This window comes from Clytia hemisphaerica, unplaced genomic scaffold, assembly GCF_902728285.1.
Source record: "Clytia hemisphaerica strain Z4C2 unplaced genomic scaffold, Clytia hemisphaerica genome assembly, whole genome shotgun sequence".
NCBI classification, from domain to species: Eukaryota; Metazoa; Cnidaria; class Hydrozoa; order Leptothecata; family Clytiidae; genus Clytia; species Clytia hemisphaerica.
The window spans coordinates 587,272-606,610 of NW_027103722.1; the positions used below are offsets into that span (position 1 = coordinate 587,272).

The 19,339-nt window shown below is 34.8% G+C and overlaps 2 protein-coding genes across 2 annotated transcripts in view; one reads left to right on the plus strand and one right to left on the minus strand.

Annotated features, from left to right (window-relative positions):
* The window catches only part of LOC136804606 (bifunctional peptidase and (3S)-lysyl hydroxylase JMJD7-like), a 243,570-nt gene that overhangs the window by 83,768 nt on the left and 140,463 nt on the right, over nucleotides 1-19,339 (plus strand). The window lies entirely within an intron of this gene.
* LOC136804593 (intraflagellar transport protein 27 homolog) lies at nucleotides 9,046-18,670 on the minus strand. The gene is made up of 6 exons (XM_067061194.1): nucleotides 18,495-18,670; nucleotides 14,177-14,256; nucleotides 13,525-13,644; nucleotides 13,062-13,179; nucleotides 12,474-12,583; nucleotides 9,046-9,695 (listed from the first exon to the last, which is right to left on the minus strand). Exons 1-6 carry the CDS (start codon nucleotides 18,547-18,549, stop codon nucleotides 9,615-9,617), a joined length of 564 nt encoding a protein of 187 aa, XP_066917295.1. The 5' UTR covers nucleotides 18,550-18,670; the 3' UTR covers nucleotides 9,046-9,614.

Genomic DNA, 19,339 nt, shown 5'->3' on the forward strand with positions numbered 1-19,339 from the left:
AAAATTTAAGAATCAATAGGAATATATCTAAAGACTCAAAACTGAGAAATTTTAAGAATAACGAGTCTCACTTTGATTTCATCTAATTCTTATAAAAAGTTCTGTATAGAAATGCAGAAGTAAATTCTTTTAAAAGCATAAAACATGGAGGGATTTTAGGTTTTTAAGGTTATAAAGTTTCTGGAATAAGTGGAGTGAGTGGACATTATTTTATCAAAGCCAATACCAAAGCATGAGGATGAACTGGGCAAAGGTACAAATACAAAAAGTTTAGGGCGAAGAAAAAAATATCAAAGGTATCTTTTAAAAAGCTAATGCGCAGGAAAGGCACTTTTTGGGTACCCAAGAGTAGACAAACCTCTGGAAAGGGTCATCAGTGTCCCACCTGAAATAGAGGGGCAGAGAATTCACTCTACAGTACACATTTACGATAAAGAAAGTTTGAACAAAGGGACATACTGATTATTCAATCAGTTGTTTTAACAAAGTAAACATCAATCCATTGTTTCTTCGCGAGATTGTGTGATTTATCATGAAAACTATCATTTTTAAGTTTGAAGCGTATGTTATTTATAAATATTATTTTGTATTAGTAGATACTTTCTAAAAATAAACAAACAAAAATATTGCAACTAATTAAGTTAACCCTTTTCGTGCTCATGTCAAGTACATTTACGGAAATTTTTTGACAGGCCCATGTCCAGTATATTTGACATTGGACCTGGTGGCTAACAACTGGCGAGGACAAATACACCCTGTCTCAGTGACCCGGTGGCTTTTAAAATTTCACCGGGGATAAAAATTTTTCTTTGTAAATCCAGTGGGGATTTTTCAAAGACAGAAAATACCAGTGGGGACACAGAATTAGAATAAAAATTTCAGTGGGGATTTCGAAATTTTCTTTTTTTTCCAAGTTTGTTGAAACAGTACAGTAAGTGTGATAAACAAGCAGTTTTATTTCAATCTTTATGTAATTATATGGATATGCATAATGCATAATACCTTCTTTCCTCCCATCCAGTCTTGATTGGGTCAATGAGGCTCATTAAGTTTAATTACTTATATATCATTTCCTCCCTAAGTTTATTTGGCCAAAATTTCCAAACATAGACCTTTCATCTTGAATGGGTAGAATAGCAACTATTTGCTAACATGACAGCTATAACAAGAAATAGACAAGCTGTATTGAAGTAGCTACTTTCCTAGGACAGTTGCCATATATATTTGATGAGATCAACGTCCTCATGATCGCGGACATAAATTTTGTATACCATGATCCTAATGACCAGATTATCTCAATGGTACAAGATCTACTATTGGACCAATCGACTCTCAATTTAATATTACACCACTTTTTTCGGATTCGATTGTATTTGATTACGTTTACAGGAGGGATTTAGGATTTAAAAAGAGTGGTGTATCTCTGGTATTATGACGTAACGGCTACATAAGTGTCTAAGGAGGCGCCACCATGGTTGGGGCCGACGGGCCAAAAATTTTTTGAAAATAGGACCCTCTAGATTGGCTAAATATGGCCTCAAATTTCAAATTTTTGACAGTAAAACAGCAGTTTTTTGGTCGTAATATAGCAAAATTTCAAGGTCTTTTCAGAGTGGAAAAGGAAAATAATGGGTTTCCTAGTAGTTTAAAAATTTTTCATACCATAGGGTCCTCCAAGGTTCAGGTACCCCCAAAAATTTTAGGTACCCCCAATCATTTTGGTACCCCCAAAATTTTTAGAATTCTAAAGTAACCCCCCAACTTTGAGTTACCCCCTTTTTAATTTTTTTATTGTTAGAAATACAAAAAGGGATTTTTTGCTCTTTTGTCATTCCTGGGAAAATACTTCCATGGCGGCAAGCACTTCTTTTTCAACAAGTTCATGGGTGTCATTTTTGACTATAATTTTCCAGGGTTTCAAGAGATTTTTATATACCACAAACTTTCAAGGGTTTCTAGGGTTTTTAGTTGATCTTTGCTAGTTTTCAAAGATTTCAAGGAACTCTGTCAACAAAAGGAGAAAGGTTGAATTTTCAATTTTTGTGTAAAGGAGGGCCCTTAAATTGGCTGATAATTGATAATTTTACAACCACCCATTCTATCTTCCAGACCTGCCAATCTCATATAATTCCAGTGGCACTTAACGGGTTAAAAGGTAAACCCCCTAAGAATGAGCGTGGAATATTCCCTTGAGTCTCAGGGGTTCCAAAAGTATGTTTTCTCATTTTTAAGTCACTGCGATGTTTGTATCCCATGCAATGGGAAAAATTTTGTATTTCTGAAAGTTAAAAATGGCTGAAAATGGCCACAAAATTTGGCATTTCAAGGGTTTCAAGGGTATAAATCTTGCATTTCAAGGGTCCCCAAAATAATATTGACTTTTCAAGGGTGTTTCAAGGGTTTCAAGGAATTCAAGGGTGATGACTTCATACAAAAACAACAGCCCCCGCCCCCACTAATGAAAATGCAGGTACCCCCTAAATTTAAGAATACTTCCAGGTACCTGGCTTTTTTAACACCTTTTTTTTTAGGTACCCCCAAATCTCTAGAGTTCCTAAGCCAAGTTGCTTTTAGGCCATTTTGAGGCCTGAGCCCTTTAGCACTGCGTTGCTTATAAAATTAAAAACCATAAAGCTAAAAAAGTTATGATAGAAAAAGAAAAGATCTCACAATTTCTTTTAAAATCCAAAGTCAATTCACTTTTTGAATAAATAGGTATCTCAACAAAAATAATGTACACATTTTCTATTAAAAAACATGAAAATATCACAAGCCTTACAAAGGGAGAGAGCCATAAAAATATACAACAGAGATGAACAAGAAAATTGTTAGAAATTTTGTGTATAATCTATTATATCAAAACCTCTGTAGAAAAAAAAAGTTATGTTGAAGCTTTTTTGAATCAAAGTTGTTCATTTGTTTTGAAAAATAAAAATCTATTATCAAGCTTTAATGAAACTTATGGACATTTTTCAACAAAATTAAATATGAAATAAAATGTAAAAACTAGACAAACAGTAAATATAATGCCTCTACATTCATTTCTCCTTATGTCACTTTCATTAAAATTCCAAGAGACACCAGCCAAAACATAAAATAATTCACAATGGGTCCATTTGTTTCACACGATGGTGGCATTTGGGGAAAAGATGGCAAAAATGGAAGTTTTGAGGTAAGAAACGAATGGACCCAATAATTCCAAAAAAATGAAAAACATTTCTCAGTCAAGCAAATGAATTCTTGGTTCTTTATTTTAAATCATAGCTTGGGTTTCTTTACTTCGTGTATATGCATGTCAGGATGATAGTGGAACAGGAATATAATCCATCAAAAATGAATTTAAAACATATTCCCAAGTTTAGTTCAAGAAATGTCGTTTGATGTTTGAGCTCTGAGTTTGGGAAGAAGCACGTCAAATTATCAATATCATTGACCGATTCATAATTTTGATAACAAAAATCACATTCATGGTCTTGAGAAGTCTGTTTACAATCTCTTTGATATCGGAACTATTTGACAGTTTCAGTATCAGGCGGTAATCACAAATATCTTCGTTTCGCGTCGCCCGACTGACTCTCGAAAATTGAGTAGAATTGAGTCGGTGAGTCTGTAAATTTGTCGGACTTTTTCTGTCATGACCTTTCCTTCATTCAAAAATTTTATTGTTGTCAATTTTTTGCGAGCAATTTCTAGCGCATTCGCAGCATTTTGACTTTGTTTATCATTACATGCGCCATTTTTGGGGATCGGAGGTCACAAGTTTTCAAAGGTCATAATTTTTAAACCACCCATTACACGCGGTTGTTTTGGCTGCTGGCTGGCTGGCAGTTTACTCCAAGAATGCACTCCAAAAATGGATGGAAAAATGGAAACCCGAAATTTTTCATGACCGACCGACCGACTCACTTTTTAGACCCAACGAGGCAGGACGCGAAATGAACATATTTGCGATTGCCGCCTCATATGCAATCAATTCAACAATTTTGTCTTTGTTGGTCACTAGATAGCCCTATCATATGCTTCTGCTGCTGTTGTATTTTACAAGCCATGGGTCATGCTGTATCATGATGGACAAAATAAAATCCTCCAGAAATTCCTCACAACAAGATTCAAAGCAAATCATTCCCATAATTTTTGAGTTTCTACAATGACAATATCCATTCTCTCCCTTGTATAAATTTTGTCTTATGACTGTTCTTTTTTCTTGAGGTAGAAATAAATCCAGACAAACATGTCCCTCTCAGGTGTCAGGACTCAGCTTCTTGTCTTGCAAAGTTTTCCAAGTTTGTTTTCTCTCTGTCTTCCTTTTCATCATAATCACAACAGTTTAAAAAACGGGTAGGTAGAAAACCTGGCCCACCTCTCTGGCCCGGGCCATATGGCCTATCCTTGGCCTACCCTTTGGCCCACCTTACAACTCTAAAAAAGATTTGATTCTTATCATTCTGAAAATCTGCAAACCAATTCTGAGGTTGGACTTTGGTTTTTCTGGCATTTAGAAAAACAACGAGACTGAAATAAACAAAAAAAAAACAAAAACAAAATAAAAAGTTTTGAGTCTGCATTTTATACACCTGACATAGATTAAGGGGACCCCCGGGAGAGGGTCTGGTTAAGTCCTGTACGGGTGCCAAAAACCCCCGTAGTGCTGTTTCTTCAACTTTTCAGGACTTCGGACCCCTTTTTTCGGAATCTTCACCCAAAAAAACATAAAGTATCAAAACCTGGCGAAAAACTTTGACGTTGACCCGAACCCGACTCGAACTCGGGATCCCTAGTGCAAGAGCACAATGCGCTACCATTAGGCTGACTTAAATTGACATAAATCTAAGAGTCTTATCCGTTATTCAGATAGACAAGACCTACGTTAAAAATATTTCACCCTCAATTTTGGCACTTCTTAAGAATAATTTACCCTCTCATCCGAAGTACACTATTCTTATAAAAAAAAGCGTTTAATTCTTAGAGCATTTAGAAGATTGTCGTAAAACGGCTGATTCAATAACGCCAACGCGCTTTATGATGAAATCATAATGAAATTATAGCGCATCCCGACGCACACATATCATTATAACCTAGTTGTCCGAGGATAAAATCGGGGAAAAAAATGTTTGAAGGTGGGCCAAAGGGTGGGCCAAGGGTAGGCCATATGGCCCGGGCCAGAGAGGTGGGCCAGGTTTTCTACCTACCCCTACAAAACATCAAACTGACACTGATAAAAATCCATTAAAGTATTCTCAGGGTCAACAGAAGTCTATTTTCAACCCATTTTAATCATCAAAACTCCATAAAACTGCATGAAGAGCACAAAGGTTTAAAACCACTGTAAACCAGTGTAAACAGTTTTTCCAGTGTCTCACATTCTAGTTGTCTCACATTCTAGGAGGGCGGTCAATGAATAATCTCGTATAGTAAAGATTACATCATTAATGGCATAATTATACTATTGTTTGGGTCTCCAACCCTAACCCTAACTGGAATGATGGATATTCTTATAAAAAATGTTTCTTATAAAACATCGATATTTATAAGAAATGTTTCTTATGAAAAGTCGATATTCCTGTAAAAAATGTTTCTTATAAGGAACCCCCACATCCCCGACCGAGATTTCGCGTGTAATAATCGCTTGTGGTTAAAGTTTACGCATGCGCATTATATGTGATGTAGTACATTTATATAACATTACGCAATGGTTTCTTCCAAATATGGTAATACGAGATTTTGCATTGAACTGACTGCTAGACTAGGCCTGTTCATAACAAAAAATCGGGATTTGCTAGCCTAGCTGAGGGCTTACTACTTAGGTAAAGAAATCTGTCAGTTTGTTACCTCTTAATCCAAAGTGGTTGCCTTTTTATTAAATTCTAGATTTTATTATATTTAGATAGATTTTATTTTATTACCATTTTATTTTACATTCAGGAAATTGTACGTATGTACCCTCTGAATTATTGAATAGAAATAGAAGAAATTGTTTCGCTTAGCTTGCGAGCGTGCAAAATATATATTTAAAGGTATTTCAAAATCAAAACAAATATGGTAGACAATCTGAATTGGATGTTTAAAAAAATTGGCTGGCTGGATGAAGTTGCTTGACAATGAACAGTCAGTCTTAAAGATAAAGATTATCAGTTAAGAGTTAATCAAAGATAGAATAACAGTTAGCAGTTTTTTTAACATAAGTTTTCAAACTAAAGTTTTGCATAAATTCTGTTGATGTTTTTGAGCATAGGCGGGTAGCGGGGTTTTCTCAAAAATCTTCAAGTTTCAGTGGGGACCGGCAGGGAAATAAAAATTTTGAAGAGCTACTTAGTGGGGATCTAGAAAAATTAAAAGTTTTCAGTGGGGATTCCCCGGAGGCAAATTTAGCCCGTTTTTTTCCCCGGGGACAAAATTTTGGACCTTTTTTTCAGCGGGTGGGGGTGCCCAGCAGCGGGTCTGTGACACGGGGGTGTACAAATATACATGCCATCGGCTGCTCAAAATTTTCATTTTCTCTCGCCGAAAACAACTGCATTGCCTCGAAAATTTTTGTCAATTTTTTTTGCCATCCCCCCCTGGGCACGGAAAGGGTTAAGTTCTGCTGAACGCATTCAAAACTTTACGTTTACAGAAGTGGTCTGACCATTGAGTTTAAAGCCCGAAGGGCTAGAGTAGAATCTCTAACCTTTCTCAGGCAAGAAAAAGTGAAGCCTTAAAAAATGCGCCGTATTTTTGACGACAGATTGAATCAATTCCTTTGTTTACGATTGATTTTTTTTTTTCGAAATTTAGCGGTAAATTTTAGTTTCAATCTGTCATTTGTGTAAAAACCAGGCGAGCCGCTCAAGGTCGCGCAACTTTGGTAGGATTTGTTGGCTTCAAATCCTACCAAGGAGATTCGATTCTAGCCCTTCGGGCTTATACTTCATATTGGGTCTGACAGTACTTTCCTTGATGCATAAAATGCATAACGCATTAAATTTCATCATTGATTGATGTTGATGGGGGGGGGGTAGAGGGAAGGGGAAGGAAAAAGAAAAATATGCAAAAACGTCGATTTCCGGCACATCTCCGTTATTTTCGGCCAGAAAAAAAAATTTCTCAAAAATCCGACTCAGCCACATTTTGGGCATTGCTAATACGCATCTTTGTGCCAAAAATCAGAAAAAATAAATTATGAAATCTCTAGAAAATGCCAAAAAACCGGTTTTTCCGGCATATTCGGGCAATTTAAGGCATGTCCAAATTTTTCAAATGTACCTTAATTTTTTATCACCACTTCCACTTGTCAAATCATACCACATACATCGAAAGAAGCGTATTGGAGTGAAGATCACGAGACTGGCTGTTTTTAAAAGTTAACTTTTACACCAAAAAAAAGACATTAAAAATACTGACGTCAGCAAAACTTGTTTCTTGGATACCTCCAGTTTGGCTGATGGTATAAACATGTAATTTGGACCAAAGTTGCACATCATTAAAAAGGATCATTTTGAATCAAACGATTTTTTCAAACTGTCAGCAGAAATCAGCAAAATACGAAATTTTGCAATAAATATCAGCAGAATTTCAAAATACTCTTTTTTCATAATGATCCTTTCAATGTTTTCAAAAAAATCAGAAAAAACTAACGAGCCAATCCCGAGAAAAGCTGGTAACAGACGAACGAACGGACGTTTTTTACCCTTACTTCGGTAATCAAAACAAAATTCTTTGGTATTTCTAAACCCTCTTCCACTGCCTTATCTTGGTATCCTATTGAATTAAAAGGTGTACAAGTTTTTCTTTCACATTACTAGTAGTAATTAGTTTCTCGCTAGGTGGTCACTGAGAGAACATATCTGAATATCTGGATATCGGGATATGACTAGAAAAACGGTTTTTTAAAAAAAAATATGACCAATCCGCATAAATGAAAACGCTATTAAATGTAAATGTAACTGGGACTTTAAAAGATACTAATATGAGGGGTGGACGAGGATTCTGATTTTGGAAATACCCGAATACATATTTTATCAATACACGTTTTTTTATAAGAACATTCAAAAATTTTGAAGCCTTAGGATGTTCTTAACTTTTTTTAGTTTTAAGCCTCAAAATGTTCTTAACATGTTCACATTATCGCCATTTTTTTAGTATTTCTGGCCATTTTCCTATGAAATTCGGTGTTCTAGAGTCTGCAAAGCCTTAAAATGTTCTTAACTTATTCTTAACATTTCGGCCGTCAAAAACTTATGTTCTTATTTAGTTTGTTCTTATAAAAAAACGTGTATTACGGCATATAAAGTTGAAGGACATCTACATTTGAATGGTATTCTCGACTGCAAGAGGAATTGGTCAATGTAAGTTTAGGGGAGCTAAAATCTTTTATTTATAAATAATTACAATACTTGTAACATTGTAACAGCATTGATAAAAACAAAACACGTGTTCATATTTACAATTCATTCATAAAATTATGTCACTTTATACTTGTGATACATCCATCCAATGCTCTCCCAACATCCATAACGTTCTGTTGAACTTTAGGCGAACATTGAAACAGCGTTTTTTACCGTTGTTCTTTGGAAAGAACCCCTTCTCGCAGACCTGGTAGGGTATTTTCAACCAGTGGGGGTAAAAATTATGGACTGAAAATTGATGGGGATTTATATTTCCATATCTTTTATGGTTTGGGATTTAAATTCTTTTGTTTTCAAGTCAGAAAATCTAGTGGGGATGGGAAAAAAGCATAATATTTTGCAGTGAGGATTGGTTTATTTGAGATTTTTCAATGGGGAAAAAATTGGATTATAATTAGTTTTAAGCCTCAAAATGTTCTTAACATGTTCACATTATCGCCATTTTTTTAGTATTTCTGGCCATTTTCCTATGAAATTCAGTGTTCTAGAGTCTGCAAAGCCTTAAAATGTTCTTAACTTATTCTTAACATTTCGGCCGTCAAAAACTTATGTTCTTATTTAGTTTGTTCTTATAAAAAAACGTGTATTACGGCATATAAAGTTGAAGGACATCTACATTTGCATGGTATTCTAGACTGCAAGAGGAATTGGTCAATGCAAGTTTAAGGAAGTTAAAATCTTTTCTTCATAAATATTTACAATACTTGTAACATTGTAACATCATTGATAAAAACAAAAACACGTGTTTATATTTACAATTCATTCATAAAATTATGTCACTTTATACTTGTGATACATCCATCCAATGCTCTCCCAACATCCATAACGTTCTGTTGAACTTTAGGCGAACATTGAAACAGCGTTTTTTACCGTTGTTCTTTGGAAAGAACCCCTTCTCGCAGACCTGGTAGGGTATTTTCAACCAGTGGGGGTAAAAATTATGGACTGAAAATTGATGGGGATTTATATTTCCATATCTTTTATGGTTTGGGATTTAAATTCTTTTGTTTTCAAGTCAGAAAATCTAGTGGGGATGGGAAAAAAGCATAATATTTTGCAGTGAGGATTGGTTTATTTGAGATTTTTCAATGGGGAAAAAATTGGATTATAATTATCCACTGGGGACAATATTTTGGCAAATTTACCAAGTGGGAAGGGGTCCAACTGTGTCAGTGAGAAGGGGCGATTTCTCTATTTACACATAGATTTTTTAAACAATTTTATTTTTGATCAAGATGGTACTTCATTGACTCGATCATAATAATCTTTTGCAATTGTTTGAAATGGCGCATCAATATTCCTCATATCTTTCTATAAAATGTTTGAAATAAATTAATTTTAGTATTGTTTTTTTTTTTTAATCCGATATCTGGAACTAATTGAGTTTGAAATGACATATAATTTTAAACCAGCAAACAATGTTTATTAAAAATCTTACTTACGGTACACTCATTTTTCTTATAAGAGTGGCGTGTTTTTATTTTATCATACCTAGATATTCTTACGTTTTTCAGCGAAAATTCATTCAGATTTCAAATCTTGAAAACAGGGGTTAGAAACCTCTTTGAAAAATTGAAAATTCAAATAAATCTACTCTACTCTAAATCTACTTAATAATCTTAAGTTTTTCAGGGAAAATTTATCTTGAGATATTTTCATGGCATGCCTAGGTTTAGACCCAAACCAAACCTTAATTTATCATGCTTCAAACAAAACTATGGCATTTTTGTGGAAGTTTTGAGTATTGCTAGGATATGATTGGCAATTTACAGGTAAAAAGGTCTCAGAAAAGGCAATTTTATATTCAGTGGCTATATTCTAGTTTTGAATAACTGAGGGAAGCTTGGCCCGAATTTTGCTCAACAGGGGTTATTGAAAATCTGAAAATTAAAATAACTCTACTTTAGAATAAAAGAGAGTGTTTTCCAAGGGAATTCCATTTTACTTCAGATAACCGAAATTTTGAGTACCCGGATGTTCGAATACCAGGGAGCAGTGCATTTTGATATTAGAGGGGGGGGTGAGGTTTAGTGACACCGCGAGGGCCAACCATGGTTTAACCCGACGGGGGAATTTTTAAAATTGAATCGCAAAAAATGGCTGGAAAATGCACTAAAAATAAAGTTTTATTTGGAGAAATAAATTTTTAAAAGAACAATTTTCCATTTCATAAAAAAAACATTTCTGGAAGAATTATTGGGGGAGGCAATACCACGGGGTAGCTACGGCACTGGGGAGTCTACTATAATTGAAATCCTAAGCCCATGACCAATAAAATGTTCTTTGAAATCAAAAGCCTAAAAAGATAGTCATTGGTTAGAGAAGATGTTTTAAGGTTTTAAGGTTGACAGAGGGGAAGAATATGTCTTTTCTTTGTCCGGAATGGCGGATTGCACTGACAATCTGGAGAGAATAGTGGAATTTAGATCCTTTGTCGGAGACGGACGATTTGGGTTTTTTTTGTCCAGAAAATTAGATTTGAGAGCAAAAAATCGGTAGGAATTTGGTGATTGGCACCGAAAAGTCAAAATCTATAGTCCGGGAGCCAAACCCAAAAAATGGCATTTTGCTTAACCCAAGATTCTACAGAATAAACTATACATTTTTGGAATTCTCAACTATCCTAATTTTGGAAATGGTCGGTCCCCAAAGCTAACTCCTGGTCAATTTTTCATACTGGGCACAAGTTTAGGGGGTACTTTTTACCCTTTGTAAGGATTTGTTAAGGAAAATGCCATTCCAGGGATGAGCAAAGACTGACAAAATTACGTCAAATAAAATGTTATCGTTTGGCCATAACTTAAGTTTTAAATCCGTCATTATTTTGTGTAGTTGTCAACAAAAGTACTAAGAAATGACTGAAGGGTATATAACTGGTTTCCATCTCAAAATTTCATAAATTTGAGGCTACCATACAATAATAACATCCAAATTCAGGCAACAACTACCAAGAAGTGGTGTATTTACCCCCTGATTTGCCCACAGTGACCCTGATTACAGATAATGAAAGCCACAAATAACTTTCCCATTGCTCTTACTACAGAATTATCCTTGTTTCATGAGAAATAAAATTGCACCAACCGCTTTATGGGTGAAATAGGTCAAAAAACGATAAAAATCGCCTAAAATGGGCATTTTTACCCGATTTGCCCCCTGGTTTGTTAAAGTCAGCATTGTAATCTTAGGATATATTACGAAAATGAAGTTAAAACTATTTTTGATAACGTTTTAACCAAGATTAGTGGTGAATTGCTCAAATAAGAAAAACCCATAAAAATGGGCAATTTTACCCCTGAGCCCTGAAATTACTACATACTGGTTTGAAATTTGTCTGAGTATTGCATCATCAAAACACCTAGTTTGTGTCTCATTATTGTTTGGGTAGGTCCCAGACTTAAAAAGGGTCAAAATTTAGTAAAATTCCAAATTTTCCCTTTTTTCCCCAGGCAAACTATAAAAAATTTTCACAAAAATTTTTTGCCGAAAATAATCATCAGCCCTTGAAACTTCAAAGTTTCAAAGCAATGGTCAACTGAACTAGATACAGCAAATTTATCATCTTGGAATGGCATTTTCCTTAACAAATAAAGGGTTTTAAAATTGATTAAAGCCGTAAATCTTGGTTAAGCAGTCTTATTTAAGCTTTATGGAATTTTAGGCGAAAAACTCGCGTTTTGACGCTGGATGTGACGGATACTGGGGAAAAATTGACAGAATGGTGGAGTCACCCTGAACCCAACCGCCTTTCGGGAACTGCATAGAAAAGTACGAATTTTCCCGAGAGCAAATTAATACCATCAAAATTACGAGATTTCCCTGGGAACCACCGAATAGCCCATATTATATAAAAGAACAGTTTTTATCGAAAATAGGAAAATACTTTAATAGGATTAATAAATTGCATTTTCGGCGGAAAACCATTTGTGGCAAAAATGGCTTTTTTTCAGCTGTTTTCTGGCTTAGTCGCGAAATTAAATCCACGCAAAATTTCTCAAAACTGTGACTTGCAAAATTAAATCCAGAAAATTTCGCGAAATTTAATCTTGCAAATTTGATCCGATTAAAAAGTAAACAAGAAAAAATTCTTACAGCAGAACATTCAAAGAAATGCAGATGTAATTGGTCAGCCAAATTTTGTCCCATCTCACTGGTCACCACTTGGCGATCTGTTAAATCTACTTTGTTACCTATAATAGCACCTGAGGATGAAGAAGAAACAAAAATGTTTATTTTCCTATTTATGATATGCACCATTACAATGTCTTCTTACATTACAACATGGACCTAACAGTGGATTGGTTGTAAGTGACGTATTGATTGATTTTACGTCACTTTCAACCAACCAGCTGTTGGGTCAGTGGAAGACATTAAAGTTGAAGGGATTTTGACGTTTTATAACAATTAAAGTGTATCAACGACTTTATTTATATTTCGTCCAGTTTCTTTTAGATAATAGTAGCTATAATGTCTTTCTTTAAAAGTACAAACCATTTCTTTTTGACAAAACAAACATGAAAATAAAGTGCTTGTAAAAAAAACAAATATCCAGTTAAAGCCGGACGGACTTAAATTCAGAACAGAGCCTAAATTTACCTAGAAATTAACTGTTTATCGAAAAATGTCCTATTCGTCTGATATTTAAGAAGGTAATGATAAAATGAAAAAGAATTCTCTTACCATGTAAAGTTTTTCCATTATTGGCAGCCTCTAGTTTCTTATACCATTCTGACAAGTTTTCAAAAGAATCTATATTTGTGACGTCATAAACCAAAACAATGATCTTAGCATCTTTCATCTGAAGAAGATGAGCAAGGTATTTGCAATCAAATATATGTTTTTTTATAAGAACAAACTATATAAAATCATAAGGCTTTGATGACCAAAATGTTAAGAACAAGTTAAGACATTTTAAGGTTGTGCAGACTCTAAAATACCCAATTTTTTAGAAAAATGGACGAAAATGCTAAAAAAATGGTGAAAATAAGAGCATGTTAAAAACATCCGAAGGCTTCAAATATTTTGGATGTTCTTATAAAAAACGTGTAACAGGGACAAATTTCCTTTTACTTTTTTTTAGATTTGCAATTCAAGTAATTGCTTTTTGGTTCAAATTTGGGCAATTATATATTACATTACATACATGAACGTCAACAATATCACCAAATTCTTCTTTGCCAGCTGAATCATACAAAAAGAATTCAACACTATCCAATGTTGAAGCAATGCTCAATTGTTTGGTCACAAATTCAACACCTGTGGTCTGAAGAACAAAGAAATTAATTTATCTATAATATATATATTCTAAATCTTTTTTTTATCTTATTGGGTCCACCATGTTTATTAAATTTTGAATATATTGGCAGCTGTCCAAAACACAAGTCCATTAATTTGCTCTAAACAGTATCACAATCATTTATTTCATTAATTTTGAGTATTTGGATTACAATCCCCTAAAGCAATATTAGAAAATTTTCCCAACTTCTCTTGACTGTTTTAAATCTGGATAATAGGAGTGCAGGGTTACACCAAATTAAAATACCTTAAGGGAACTAAGTTTTACTTTTATTTCGCAGTTTGAGTTAGAACTGAAACCTAAAATTAGAACCCACGAACTACAAAATTTAGCTATTTTTCATAATAGAAATTTAAAAAATTCCTACAGAAATGAAAGAAATGTGTCCAAAATAGGACAAATCCGTCAAAAATAAATTCCCCCATTTTATGACCGCTAAAATAAGTTCCCTTTAAAAAAAAAAGATTATATCAACAGAAATCGAATATTGAGTACAAACCATTGAGTAGTTTTTAGGATAATGGACTCCATCACTACAGAAGACTTGAGTTAATGCACTTTTTCCAACTGTTGAGTCACCTTAAAATGGAATGATAGAATGGTATACAATATTAAACGATAAATATATTTCTATTTCTATTTCTTGCAACTATAGACACTTTTAGTTAGCACCCCGTCAGCACCTTGAACTGACTACCCGATTCCCCTCACATGGCATGGGTTGACCCGGGCAAAGGTTCATTCACTTGCCAAGTGAACCACTGCGAGTGGGAATCGAATCTCAGTCGCCTGTGCAGCAACCAAGGTCAATGACCACTATACCACAGCGCCTTTATTACATTCTTTGAGCACTCTATAGACTCTTCAACAGAGTCTGCTATTATGCGGTTATGCAACTATGCATAGCTCAACACCTGGTATTTGAACACTCAAGTGACAACAGCTATATTTGCTATATTACCCAAACTGCGCTGATGAGTCCTGGAAAGGACAAAGCATGTGCCTGCGTATAGACAATAAATTTATTGAAAAGGAGAGAACCCCCTGGAAACCTTTAATAACCCCCTTGAAAAATCTCAGATCCCCCTGGAAAAGTTTGTCAATACCCCTGTATGGTTTAAAAAAGGAATAGCCATTATGCATAATGACTTATGAACTTTAATGGCAAAGGTACCGTGAGAGTGGGTACCGTGAGTGATCCTAAATCCGACACCCCAAATAACTGTTATGAAAAAAAATTCTATGTTTACAAACATTCCTTCTCCAAGTTGAACGATAAACTATTGCAAGGACTCTTGAATTGAAACAAAACATCTAACAAAATGGCTATAATGTCAAGATGTCAATTAATGTGATCAAAAAAGTGTGAGTTGTAAAAATAATTACCTCTATCATTCTGAATCTGTTACTCGTGTTTAAAACGTTAACAATTTATGTAATAAAAAATTATGTTTTGTATAAGAAGCACCATTATTGTAATTTGGTTCAAATCAATGTGTATCATATCAAATCTCTCAGTTTAGTTGACACTTTGGTATCTTCATTGCGTCACAGCGAAAGGTTTGTTTTTATTTTAGTTTGTATCTTTGAAAGACCCCATCGGATTTAGGCAGGGCTGTTGGATTTAGGACCACTCACGGTAACTTGCATCAGTGGAGGCTAACATGCATACCGTGAGTGGTCCTAAATCCGACAGCCCTGCCTAAATCCGATGGGGTGTTTCAAAGATACAAACTAAAATAAAAACAAACCTTTCGCTGTGACACAATGAAGATACCAAAGTGTCAACTAAACTGAGAGATTTGATACACTGAACCAATTGAACCAAAGCATTAATTGCTTCTTATACAAAACATAATTTTTTATTACAAAATTGTTAACGTTTCAAACACGAGCAACAGATTCAGAATAATAGAAGTAATTTATTTTTACAACTCACACTTTTTTATCACATTAATTGACATTTTGACATTTTAGTCATCTTGTTAGATGTTTTGTTTCGAGAGTTCTTGCAATATAGTTTATTGTTCAACTTGGAGAGGGAATGTTTGTAAACATAGAATTTTTTTTCATATCAATTATTTTGGGGGTCGGATTTAAGCAGGGCTTTCGGATTTAGGACCACTCACGGTATAGCCCTCAAATGAATGACCTGGCTGGTCATTAAAATAAACTATATTCAGCTCTGCTTGTAGCTCTACTCTACCATTTTTGTTTTGATTTAACTTTGTATTTTTGCGAAGCGAATTTATGAGCGAAGCAGTTTTGCTATATTGTGTGCACGTACCTTTAACTTCTATCCCAAGCGAAAATTTGCTATATAAATCACATCTTCAAACCGATGATTTCATCAAAATGACCTTGAATGGTTTGGCTTGAAGCCAGGAAAACTTTCTCGGTTTGGTAGCTAGGACTGCGAAAAATGCCGTTTTGAAATGGTGTATCCTAGCAGTGAACAGCAACAAAATTACCGGAAACCGAAACACGGACTTAGAATCTGAAGTTGATCAAATTGCCGCTCGGGCGGCACGCATCTAAGCAATCTAAGCAGTGGTTCTTCGGTTTTAAATGTTTATTTTGCTATTAAATGGAAGCAAATTAGTTTGAACGGGGACAGAAAAGATCTTCATCATCCCTTGACTTTTAACAGCAATGTATCATGTATCAAATAAGGTCAATCAATGAGAGGTTTTTGAAAGTCGCGCGGGCGGGAGGAGCGGGAGGAGTGCTCTTTTAGTGAACGAAACTGAACTTGCAAAACCAAGTGAATATTCTATGATAAAGAAGTACGGAGGTAATCAAATTTGTCGAATTTGTCAAGAAATAAATCAAAACTGCCCAAGAACCAACAAGCCATCTTTGTACATTTTTGTTTTTGTTTCATTGTTATGTTTTGATGATTGCGACAGACGATTCGATCGTTCGACGAATATCGTTCGATTTTATTAAGGCACCATTTACACTAGAATAACTAGAAGGAAAAAAAGAGCGATGCGCCGACCACACCCCATGGATTATTGGGTGTGTTTGGGGCATTAACCATTAAGGCTCTTACGAACCTGTCTCTATACAGTTATTAATTAGAGGGATTTTTAGAGTGTCTCTTATTTTGCTAGCAACTTGCGAATTGAGGTGGAGTCTGGATCGCTTCGCAACCCTCATACAATACGGCTAGTAATGACCAGACGGGTCATTCATTTGAGGGCTATGCATGTTGTTAGCCTCCACTGATAGCCATTCCGGGTTTGCTTGTTTTTTATTTGACGCTTATCAAAATCTTCAATTTTAGGTCAAACTTTGACAAGCAATTGTTCTTTGTGTAGTTGAGCTATAAAATTAATTATTTTTGAGTAATTTAGAGCTTTCTTTTAGCTTTCCAACCATATATAATATGCAGGTGTAATATTCTACACTTTTGTCTAAAAATCCGTTTCAACTAAGGCCTTTTTAGAAAAATTAGATCTGCGGGACACAAAAAATTTCACAACTCATCTTTAATTTCAAAGCGCTGCGGAGGAAAAAATGTTCAGACAGTGAAACTTTCCATATTTATCAGAAAATACCTGAGAAATCCAATGGTGCTACTCTCTGAAATTAATTATTTCATTAAAGTTATTATTTTTTACTTTTCATACTTTGGCAAGCATTTTCAGCCTGAAAATGAGGACTAGAATTATAGAGAGTGATACCACTGAAAAATTTGACCCTTTTTTAGCCTAAAACAGTTATTTATATGCCATGGGGAATTTTTCCTCTGCAGCGCTTTGATTACAAAGATAGGTAGGTTCAACAATTTTAACTTCCGCTTTATAACGTTTTTATTGTTTTTTGCAATGCAATGTCTTCTTTTTCAAAAAAATGTCTTTTCATTTCTTCCTTGAAGTGTTTAGCAAGCCATTACAAAAAGAATTTGATAAAAGTCTGCAGTTAAAATGAAGATATCTGGAATATCTTGACTCAATACAAAAGCTTGAATTTTCAATTTTCACAGCATATTTCGGTGCCATTTTATCCAGACGGTGTCAATCGAACGAATCGAACGCCGAATCAATTGAACGCAATGAACACAATCGAATAATTGCAATTCGATTGTCGAACGCAATTGAATCGCAATCGAATATTACCCAGGATTTGCCGTTCGATTGCTTCGATTACATTCGATTGTATTCATTCGATTATGTTTGAGTACGTTCGATTGATTTAGATGTTATATGCTTTCGTACGTAATGATACTTAATAAGCGCTCTGCCACCCACACTAAAAAGCTCTAACAGAGTGATCCAATTTAATTTAATCGCAATCAAACGCATCGAACATAATTGTAATCAAACCAATGGAACATCATAGTCATAATCGAACCAATCTAACCTTACTCGAACGCAATCGAACACAATCGAATATTACCCAGGAATAGGCCGTTCGATTGAGATTCGCTTACATTTGACAATCGAATCGCAATTATTTGATCGCGTTCGATTACGTTCGATTGGTTCGATTGCGATTTTTGTTCGAAGTTGTTCGATTGACACCGTCTGGTTTTATATGCCATTTCTGGGCTAAATTGTCAACCTCAAATGAAATGTCTAAAATAAAAAGGTGCTGTTTTAAGGCGGAACCAAAATCTCAATATCTCCGGAACCGCTTATCATTAGGAGGTGTATGACCCCTCTTTTTTTTCATTTTTGAAGCTCTACAAGATGAACTAGGTTTGATTGCCACCAGAATAGTTTCAATTTGAGCCTGGAATGGCTACCACTGATGCAAGTTACCAACTCTCACGGTATTGCACTGAGTAAAAGGTATATTCTAATACTTACCAATAATCAGGCACTTGGCTCTATAGTTTAAAGCTCTTTTGATTTCAGCAGGCATTATGTCTTCAATTTACGAGTGTTGAAAAGTTTAAGCTACGAGAAAAAACTGGTCACTTTTTCCAGATTTTTCAGATTTTTGACGACTTTCACTGCTTTGACTACCATTTTAGCCAAACAAATATTCGAAAAACTTTTGGCCATGTTTCAAAACAACTTTTCTATGGAAACCGTCGAAAAATAAAGGGCGGCTGCTAGCTGCTGTGATTTGTTGTTCTTTTATTTGCATCAGCAAAATCAAAACAAAGATCGAAAATGAACATTGCTAAAGCCACTTTTTCTGCTATTTCGTCTATTTAAAAGATGAGTACTAGCCTTCCTTCGTTAATGTCAAGAAGAAGGAAGATTTCTGGATATTCAGGGTAAATCCGTTGTTTTAATTTGATGATTGAGTGTAAAGTGCTCTTCAAAATTTTGCTACTTTGTTGACTGAGTGTCTGTGTCTGTGTGTTGCGGTTTCACGCGGAAATTTGTTTTTTTTTAGTGTTTATTTTGTCGTCTAATTTTATTTTTAAAAGACTGCTACAAGCACAAAGTCTAATCTTCCTAATTTTACCATTATGTGTGATCCAAACTAACCAAGTCTCTGTTTGGAAAATAATAACACTACTCTACGTACAGTAATTCATATCGTTGGATTCTATATTTTTCTTCGTTTTATAGATTAGATCACGCCAAAGTGATAGCCGACTATGTACCTTCTTCAAAAAGCCCACATTCTTCATATCAGGACAACTACGCTCTAAGTAGGGAAGAAAAACAAAACGCACGAGACGCCGCACCAGCTGGAA